The sequence below is a fragment of the Clarias gariepinus genome, chromosome 5 (genome assembly GCF_024256425.1).
Source record: "Clarias gariepinus isolate MV-2021 ecotype Netherlands chromosome 5, CGAR_prim_01v2, whole genome shotgun sequence".
Lineage (NCBI taxonomy): Eukaryota > Metazoa > Chordata > Actinopteri > Siluriformes > Clariidae > Clarias > Clarias gariepinus.
The window spans coordinates 33,319,396-33,330,153 of record NC_071104.1 but is presented as its reverse complement, the minus strand read 5'-3'; the positions used below and the strand labels follow the sequence as shown (position 1 = coordinate 33,330,153).

The 10,758-nt window shown below is 38.7% G+C and overlaps 1 protein-coding gene across 4 annotated transcripts in view; it reads left to right on the top strand.

Moving 5' to 3' along the window:
* The first annotated feature begins 1,984 nt into the window (after positions 1-1,984).
* The window catches only part of dip2a (disco-interacting protein 2 homolog A), a 144,569-nt gene continuing 135,795 nt past the window's right edge, over positions 1,985-10,758 (top strand). For all 4 annotated transcript variants that reach the window (XR_008360466.1, XM_053496091.1, XM_053496090.1 and 1 more), the window contains exon 1: positions 1,985-2,461. Coding sequence is in view for 3 of the 4 variants with exons in the window: in XM_053496091.1 (XP_053352066.1) it covers positions 2,350-2,461 (112 nt within the window). In the remaining variant the exon portion in view is untranslated. The remainder of the gene's footprint in view (positions 2,462-10,758) is intronic.

Here is a 10,758-nt window from a genome sequence, read left to right as displayed (position 1 = left end):
AAACCTGTAATGGCTACATCACAATACTACTGAATTACCAAACTATTTAACCACTAATCCTCTAAAACCTAAATCTACTACTAAATGACCAAATCACTAAACAACTGAGCGACAAAGTGCTAAATTATTAAATAAACAAATTATTAAATCACTAAAGTGATAAACTATTAGTTGTGTTTATGTGAAAACATGTCTTTCTCTTATATTACTTTCTTTAATCTCTCTATCTCTCTTTTTACTAATTAATTCTTTCTTTTTAAATAGATCCGTTTTTTTTGTCTTACTTTCATGTAGCATTCTTCTTATTTCTATTTTTTTTTCTTATTTTTTTTTTATTCTATATTTATTCTGAGTTCAGTTTTTTATAGCACTTTTAACAATGGTTACTGTCACTTTTTCTTTCTTTTTGTTTTTACACTTTTCTCAGTGTGTTAGTAGGCTCAACTAAAGCTTAAATCTCCTGCTCATTTATAACTCATTAATAACATACTGTAGCTTGATGCAGAAGTAGTTAGATAAGTAATTGATAATTCTTGGTCAGCGAGTTTTCTCCATTTCCATTAGTTCACTAGCTGTTTCAGCTCAGTTTGTAATGTTCAAGGATGATTATCTGAACACTCCTATATTGTGAGATGATAAACATTTGATTTTTACTCTTGGACTCGGGTAAATTAAAGCTGTTTTGGTTAGTTTTGCATGTAGCTGATGATGCTAAAACAGCTGGCAGGTGGTAATACTTTAACTGAGACTGCTATTACCACAAATTCATGTTCACTGGCTGTGATCCTAACCTCTGCTTAACTATCAAACTGTACATCTGTTATACACCAAACACATGAATCAACAATTTATATTTATCAAAGACATGGAGAATTAGATTTTGGGCATTTTAAATTCTGAAAAAAAAAGAAGTGAAGACATTAAAAATAACACACACACACACACACACACACACACACATATATATATATATATATATATATATATATATATATATATTTTTTTTTCTTAACTCCTGTTATTTCACAGGCACTCAGATCTCCCTAATGGAAATTACTCACCTGCATGCTGACTTCTAATAATAATGTTAATTGACTTCAGTGTCAGACTAATTTAGTGACCTCATATTAACAAATCTGTGTTCCCAGCGTCACATTAGCACCTTCTCACCTAAAATGAGTTCATTAAAGAAGAAGAGTCAAATTACATTTGGCCTCACACGTCCAGGGTTGAGGGTTAAATTCCTGCCTCTGGTTTGTGTGTGCGTGGAGTTTGCATGTTCTCTCCATGCTTGATGGGTTTCCTCCAGGGACCCTGGTTTTCTCCTGCAGCCCTTAGACATACAAGGTAGCCCATAGTGTGTGGGGGATTGTGAGATTGAGTGTGATGTGTTTTCTGGTATGGATTGGAACCCCACGCAGGGTGAACCCTAATTCATGCTCCGAGTACCCTGGGATAGGATAGGATACAGGTTTCCAGACAACCCTGAACAGGAAAAGTGGTATGAAGAATGAATAAATGAATGTCATATTACAAATAATAATAATAATAATAAAAATTTGATAATAATGAGAGTTATTATTATTGATAATTAAGTAGTTTCACTTTTAATACTGAAGTACATTTGTGCTTTTACTTACAAGGAAATTGAAATGAAGGATTTACATTGACAGCATTTGACAGACACCCTTATCCAGAGTGACTTATGTTTTTATCTTAGTATACATCTGAGTAGTTGAGGGTTTGCATAAGGGCCCAACTATGTGGTGGTGTTGCTGGGGTTCGAACCTGGGACCTTCTGCTGAGTAGTTTAACGACTTCTACTTTTACTGAAGTAATATTTTAAAAGGTTTCCACTACTACTTTCCTTCAAGTACAGGATTTGTGGACTTCATCCACCACTGATGATTGTCTGCTAACAGACAGTATGTATCGATAGTGGGAGCTAAAGCTGCTCTTTCTCAGAGGCTGGAAAAGGGAAAGCGCAGCTCGGGAGCGCGCGGGTCGATCGGGAGCGCGCCACGCTCGTGCTGCTGCGCCCAGTCCAGTCTCGAGCTGCTGCCGCCGCCGCCGCCGCGTGCGCGCTCGTGCCGTGTAACGCGGAATGTAACGCGTCGTTTCCGAGGACTCTTCCCACACGGAATACAGCGACGCAGCCTCGCGCCGAGGACGCGACCTCCGCGCGCCGGTGCACGGTGGGATCTTAATAACCAACCGCGCGTGCATTTCTGCATTTCTGCGGTACACACCGCCCAGCCAGGTCTCACGCGCTTTCCGTGATTTGCACCTCTAAAACACCGAAAGAGAGAGAGAGAGAGAGAGAGAATAAAAGACACGCACCGGACAGCCATGGCCGAGCGCAACTCGAGCGGCTTGATGATGATGATGATGATGGTGGAGCCGACCCTCCCGTCGGAGGTGCGCGAGAAGCTTGCCGAGCTCGAGCTCGAGCTCTCTGAAGGTAAAGTTGCTGCTTCATTACACACACACACACATTGCATTTCTGCCCTGATGCATTGCATGTGCTGCCAGATGGTGAAGGTCAGCAGATCTTTTCCATGAAGCTCTTCACCATGATCAGACATTATGGTGCAAATTATTCAATCCTCCATGAAACTTCTCTGGATTGACATATTGCCACTGAATGTCATAATGCATGCTCTTTCTCTCTCTCTCTTTCACTAAGTGTCTTTCAGATCAGATTAAACCCCATGCAGGTACGTTATCTGATCATTAAGAGTAGAAAACACTTCATGCCTTTCCTTTTGTACAGTAGTCATGATCCAAAGAACCTAATGTGCTTTCACCTCTCTATCTCTCTGTCCCTTTTTTCTCTTTTTTCCTTTTTTTGCAGTGCACATTTTTAGCTCAAGTGTGTCAAGCTTCTCGACAGTCAGTCTCTGACTTCTAAAAGCAAGCTCTCGGATAGTTCTCGAAGCCCTGGAGAACGTTCAATGTTTTGGATGTTTCAGATCTTGCTTAAGCATTAAACAAAAACGATAAATCTTATCAGAGAAAAGGGCAGAGTCGTACAAAACCAGTGAGTCGAGGCTGATCAGATATGAGCATGCTAGGTTGAGAAGCTGCTGGTGAGGAGTACCATGCCATGCACAGGCACATCAGCAGATTCTACAAGATATGTGCTGAATAGCCCGCTTGCATTCCAGCTGCTTTGCAAATGCACCGACTTAAACAACTGTGCTGAGATTTGCATGACCGCTTCTAGCCTCTGGTCTGACCTGATCATCAGCTTATCATGGCACAGTTCCATGGCAAAGTTCCTGGCTCTTGTGTTTTGCCAGCTAGGTTGTTTATGGATTAGTCAGCTTTAATTTCACAATTAATTTTAGATAGCATGGTGGTATATTCTGGTAGCCTTAATTCTTCCTTAATCCCTTCATGTTCTCCCTGATTCTGTGTGGGCTACCACCAGGTTCTCAGGTTTTCCTTCACATTCTAAAACATGATTATAGGTGGATTAACTCAGCCCATAGGTATGATACTGTGCGCTCTTTGACGGTCTTGCATCCTATTCAGTGTGTCTTCCCACCTCATATCTAGTACTCCCAGAACAAGCTCTGGATAAACTCCCATTCATCCTCACTATGATAAAACATTGAAGCAGTTTTCACTAATTTTCCAGTTGTGTAGTATCATGCTTTTTAAATACATAGTATAGTGTGGTTGAGTTTGTCAGTGGTTGGTAAGCTTTATTTTGGGGATAATCAGCATTTTTCCATGGTTAAGTGTTTATTTGAGGGGGATGTTTACAAGAGTGTGGGTTGACTGTGAGGTAGTGTTGGCCTGTTTTAACATGGTTAGCTTTTACTTTTACTGGACTCCCTGGGGATTTCCTCAGGGTGATTTAGTCTTTTTGGGGTCCTACGGCATTAGGGGATTAGTTTTAATTGTTCGTGGGTCAGTGTGCATTTCATAAAATTAACTTTCTGTGACTTTCTGTTTGGTGTTTTTCTCTAAAAATGTATATGGATAGTTATTATTAAGTAAAGACAGGAAGCAGAGCTGGAGGTGGCAGAGCTGAAGATGCTGCGCTGGACAGATTAAGATGGTTTGGACATGTGCGGAGGAGGGATGAGGGGTATATCGGGAGGAGAATGTTACAGATGGTGCTGCCAGGAGGAAGGCCCAAGAGGAGTTTTATGGATGTGGTGACGGACATGCAGGAGGTTTGGAGTGGCAAAGGAAGATGTGGTACACAGAGTTAGATAGAGACAGACGGTCTGCTGTGGCGACCCCTAAAGGAAGCAGTTGAAACAAGAAAAGGGGAAAAAATTACAAGAAAAGAAAGAGGGAAATCCTTGCATCGCCACAATGACTTCAAAATCGGTTTAAAAAATTTTTTTTTTATTAAAATATGTTTGCATTCAAATGCGCAGTTCTTCCAAAATCCTACAGGGGGTGTGCTCTAAACTACCTACACATGGGCAGGCAGTGCAGCAACCTTTGTCGTAGGAGCAAGTTATTTGTAAAAGTTGTTTAGAATTGTATGAGAATTTGAAAATAATGTGTAACATCGAATTGTGATATTTCTAAAATCGTGATACTTACAGAATCGCCATACAAATCATATTGGCACCTGGGTATCGTGATATATTGTATAGGGTGATCCATACTGATTCCCTTCACTATTATTCAGTCCTTTTTTGGGGTGACCTTTTCATGTCTTTTTTTGGGAAGGTAGGGCTCTTTAATGAATTGTTCTCCCTTCTTTGAAGTCTCCTTGAATCGTTCCTTGATATTTTTTGTAGTTGAAGGATTTAGCACCCTTTTGTTGGATGCCTTTATAATTTATTTAACTGCATCGAAAGTGGGATGACATTGCATTTTGGTGAGAGTGCTTAAAATCCAGCTAAAATGTATTTAAACTGCCCCATTCGCATGTTAGCTTATTTCTTTGGATATAGTATGTGTGTTTCATTTGTGTTCATCAACCAAAACACAAGCTAGCTTCATTTTCATGCACATATATGCTGTAGCTTCATCATATGACATCACTCCTGGGCTGTAACTTTCATCTTTCTGCGCTAGCAGGATTTCGTCTGCTTCCGTCGCCTCTAATGACCGAGCGACTTCCACAGCTGAGTGCAGGAAATACGTCGCAGGGGAATGCGTTCGAATGTCTGTTTCATCTGGCCTTTAAGTGTTTTAGTATTGTTTTCACGAGGCTGCCGTGCAGAGAGCCATAACATTCCGGCCATACACAATTAGCTCACGCGGGAGGTAACGTGTTTGCTCTGTGTGTTTGAGTGTGCTGTGTTTACTCCTTGCGCGATTAGCTACACTAGCTTGATCTTGAGTGTGAGGTGCCGTGCTGGGTTTCCTTTTTAACCACACTGTTTGTTTTTGTTTGTATCTGACAGTGCAACAGGTTCAACAGGGTTTGCTGGAGAAATGTTAATAGCGAGAACAAGATGCACCTCAGAAACTGTTGATGTAAATTGTTTGCAAATCATCAGCTGTTATATGGATATTTAAAAATGATCAGACATGGCAATGTGCCATGTGGATGTACCTGTTTTTCCTCTCTGACGTAAACTGCTCTGACGATTGGTGCATTGATATGATTGGAATGATGTGTGAGCTGCAATATCCTGATCTGCAAGAATACAAAGGCTGGGCAATATGACAGACAAGTAATAACACTACTACTAATAATGTAACATACATATTTAACCATGTATTTCCTTATTACGGAACACTGAAGCTTTAACTGGGCTTTAAGTCTGTCTTTTACACACTACACTGTTGGGAAACTGGCAAGGAACATGGGAATGGGATGTCGTAAAGTTGGCTGTAACAAACTTCTTTCCGTCAGGTAATGAAGAACAGCTGCATTCCAGAAATACCGCTGTCATGTGCCACGCTGACAGCGCTCACGGTCGTTCAGCTCGGTTAGAAGAGAGCCGACTTGTTCACTTGTGACATCGTAGAAGTTGCTCGACTCATCTGAAGGAATTTATCAGTTTTACTTCTAATATCAGATATTTCTTTAAAACATGAAACCTCGGAAACCACAGGGGTGATTTTGTAATACTATAGTTCACACCCAAATTTTTATTTTTTTGGTATTTGGGACATGATAGTTATCTTTTATACTTTTCCATTTTCCAACATTAATAAAACAAGTGTGTTTACGTTACCACTTACGCTATTGCAGCTATCAACGGTTCCTCGCACATCTGTCTCTTTTCCTTCCTTGACCTTAATAAGTAAAAAAAAACAGCATGTCATGGTTTCATTCTCTTAAGTCTTAAGGACTTTTCCGTGTCTGGAAACGTGAACGAATGTTTTTAATTTTGACTGTTACAAAGTGCTGGAATTGGAGACTCCTTCTAAAAACACACATTTAAACGATTCCTTACAGGGAATTACTATAATACTATGGCACTGGCACCGAATTAAAATTTAAGATGGTCCGGTTAATTAAAAAATTTTTGCACCGAGGTCGAAATTTCACATTTGTGTAAGCATTCAGATCTCTAAATATATTCAGTCATTGGAAGTCTTTAAAAAATAAGCAGTTTAAAATTTCCATGGCATTTTAATAATATTTACTGTCAACTTTCAGTATCTACATATGGACAGATTAAACCTAAGTTGTTGTATATAATTCTTTGTATTTGTATAAAATGTCAGTCTTTAGTGAATCCTTATTTGTACACTGCTGGGGTGTAAATGAATGTGAAAGGACACTGGATACTCTGTCATACTGCGCTCTCAGTTCAGGTATTTTACACGCCCTCACCTCGGACTGCTGCGGATATGTTTGCTCAACCGACCAGTGTTTTATCTCATAGTTGTGTTTCACATTACTGCTTTTTATTAGCACTACATGTCCGGAATATGTGAGGGAAAAAGCGCTAGATTAGTAGTATATTAATCAGTCTCATTTATCAGAAAAACGTCAGGTTCTAGATAGAAGTGTCATTCGGTCCGGGTCTGGGCCGCAGTCTGTCATTTAGTGATGCCTGATTAACAAAAATTGCACATTTTTAATTTTTAAAAGACTCATAGACATATTAGAATATGCATATTAATAACTAATAACTAATGTCCTGTTTCATAAATAATGTTTAATTAAAATAAAAAAATCAATTCACCACAACAGTGATTATAAGAATTACTGTGTTAACCTGATTATTGTTAGGCTTATATTTTTTGGAGGATCCTCAAATCCCTGGGAAAAAGCTGTTACTATGGAAACAGTTACATTTTAGAAAGAGCGCATTAATGTTACATGTCCATGTTACACCTGGAACTGCCTTCTGTCCAATAAGATTCGAGGATTTACCCACACTGTGACATGATGAGAGTTAATCAGCACCCTCTGACCAATCAGCATCAATAATTCATCAGCGGTGTTGTGTAATAGAGGATGTAATGAAGCGTGCTATAATTATTCTTCAAAATGGATTTTTTTAACGGTGTTAAAATGCATAAGACGTCACTCTACATGCTAACTGAATAATGATGAGGAACGGAATAAGTTCGCTGCGTTGACGTTCTCCTGCTGTGACCCACATTGCGAATGATGAGCTGTGGGACTGGAGCAGAGGAAGACCTCATTTCTGCCAGCTTTAGCATGTCCTACTGTTACTGTCTATTCTGTTGAGAGATACAGCGAGACAGGAATAGCAGCAGAATACATCAGCCAGTACTGACATTTGCAGCAATACTGTTATTTTTTGTTCTTCTCAAATATAAGAACTTGTTTGCTATCAACCCATTTAAAGTGAAAAAGTTTGCAGGAGACTGAAGGAAAAGTTCTGCCTGACTTGAAAATAAATTCAGAACTATTTTTTCCCTTGCCAAAGTTTATTCATTTTTATTTAAATTATAAATTTTTTATTTCTTTGATTATTTAGTGCTTTTAACAATGACAACTTTACAGAATAAATATAAAAAATATCAGATAGCAGGGATTAATCTGCAGTCATACTGTGTTTTAGGGGGGTTAATTACACGTTTCATTTGTCTAAATTGGAATACAAATATGATAGTGTATAGAAAAAAGGAACAAAAACTAGTTTAAATTTTATAGTTCTTCACTACCAGGAATTACCAGGAGTTATCATCTGGTTTTCTCCGTATTTAGCTAATTCTTTAAGTAAGACAGCGTTGTGTTACCTTGAACACTTTCTAGCAACTTGACACAATAAGCTTTAAAAGTTTTTTTTGTTTCAATATAACCTTTAATTAAAGAAATTTATTATAAAAATGCTATCCAAAAATATTTAAATAAAATCACATACATCAGAATGATTGGTATGTAAAAGTGTTGCACACTTGGGATGCCACATTATTAAGAATTGAGATTCAGTTACTTACACTTAGCAGACACTCTTAGCCAGAGCGACTTACATTTTTTATCTCATTACACATCTGAGGGTTAAGTAGCAACAGTAGCAACTTGGTGGTTGTGGGATTTGAACCAGGGATCTTCCGAACCGTAGTCCAATGCCTTAACCACTGAGCTACCCCTGGCCCCACATTTGTTATTCGTCACATGTACCTTACAGCACAGTGAAATGATTTTCTGAGCCAGTCAGAGTGCTGGCTCAGCCAGGATACAGCGACCCTGGATCAGATACGGTTAAGGGCTCACCAGTGGCAGCTTGGAGGTGCCAACAATTTTGTCATTACTATGTAATTAAAAACAGGAGCTGGCTTAACTAGCAAGCTTGCCATCATTAGAATATTTATTATATTGTAAAAACAAACCCATTATCTAAATTGGCTCTCTATTTCTGCGTTCTGGGTTTGATCATTTGTGAGTTTACTTGGCAGGAAAGCGAGATTACTAAAATTGAATTCTTTTTGGTGGTTATAGTCAGTCTCACTTCTTGGAAGCTTTCTTGGAAGATTTTATCACAGAAGGAATTTCGTGTCCAGCATGTAGCACTTGAAATGCTGACGTTTTTCCAAACCTTCTGTTGTAGCATTTTGTGTGTGCGCAGGTTCTGTCCGTCCTTTATCCAACTCTCTCACACTTGTTTCTGGTAATTTGAAGCAAATTCACTCTTGCGACACTTGTAAGTGTCAGATCTTGTAACTTCTCCTTGTCTGGAAGCGGCTCTTGTGCCAGTTGTAAGCCGCTTTGGATGAGCGTGTTTGCCCTGTGAATAAATGTAAATGTCACAACCTGTGCTTTTCTATTAATGTAAGGTCTTTATAGAATTTCAGACATGTTAAATGCTTTAATCTAAATGTTTCACAGACTTGAATGTGCGGCTTGTTACTCAGGTAATCACCTTAAAGTACCTAATAGGGAAATTAGGTCATATAGACGGGTGCTCTGAGTTATACAGTACCAGTCAAAAGTTTGGACACACCTTCTAATTCTATGGTCTTTCCAGATTTTTCCTACTTTTTACATTGTAAAACAGTGCTAAAAAAACATCAAAAAGATGCAATAATCTGTTTACATTTAGCAGACGCTCTTATCCAGAGTGACTTACATTTTTTTTTCCATTACACATCTGAGCAGTTGAGGGTTAAGGGCCTTGCTCAAGGGCCCAACAGTGGCAACTTAGTGGTTGTGGGGTTTGAACCTGGGATCTTTCGAACCGTAGTCCAAAACCTTAACCACTGAGCTACCCCTGATCTGTTGTTAACATCTAGTTGATATTGAGATGTTTCTGCTACTTATGATCTGTAAATCCTTCACAATGGCTCAAATCTTAAGTGCTGGTTGTTAATTGGTGATTTCTGATTTTGAGGCTGGTGACTCTTAATGAACTTTTCCTCTCCAGCAGAGGTAGGTTTTGGTCTTGTTTTTCCTGGGATGGTCTTCATGAGAGCCAGTTTCATCATGGTGCTTGATGGGTTTTGCAAAAGCACTTGACAGAACTATTCCAGATCAGCTGACCTTCAGGTTTTAAAATAACAACTCACTGTTGTCGTTACTTAATTACCTAATGCTATATGTGTTATTTTATAGTTTGGAAATCATCAGTATTGTAGAATGTAGAAAACAAATCCAGACTTGTGTCCAAACGTTTGACTGGTACCATATGTGAATTATTGTGCAACCTAGTAAATGATCAAGGAAGCAACAAGATATTCCTAATTCCATTAGCTTTATTCTTTTACTCCCCTATTTTTAGTTTTTAAAGTTGTCAGTTTCAGAATCAGTGTGCCAACAGGAGAACGTTTGGTGCTTGATTACCAGTTGCTAAAAACAATTTTCATTTTAATTCCTATTTTATGCTTGAATGTTGAATTAAAAACATTAAAACATAGATGATTTGAAACGGTATGACGTTACTACTAATCGGTGTTTTTTTTCATAATTTAACATAGGTCTTTTGTAACATTGCATTTAATGTATGCTTGCACAAATTCTACCTGAGACTAAATGATCCTTAAAGTGTTGTCACATCAAACAAATACTGCCCTTGCTTCATTAATTACAGTTTTTGTTTTTGCTCTTGCTCTACAGCATTTATTTGCATACAGTATGCCTAAGACTTTTGCACAGTCCTGTAGGTATGAGTAAAATCACTGCTAGGTAACCCGGGTGCCCAGTGTCAGCCAGCTCAAACCTTCACCCGGAGGTATTCATTATCATTCCTCAGTGGCATTTCCCACTTCCCTGCATAATGAGTATTTTCGCTCACACCAGCATACTAAGATTTCTTTTTATACTTGCTTATAAGCATCTGCCCTTGTATCCTAGAACCCCGGAGCATTATTATACGATGTGATGACTCTTTGCTGTGTTAATCTGAGGTTTTG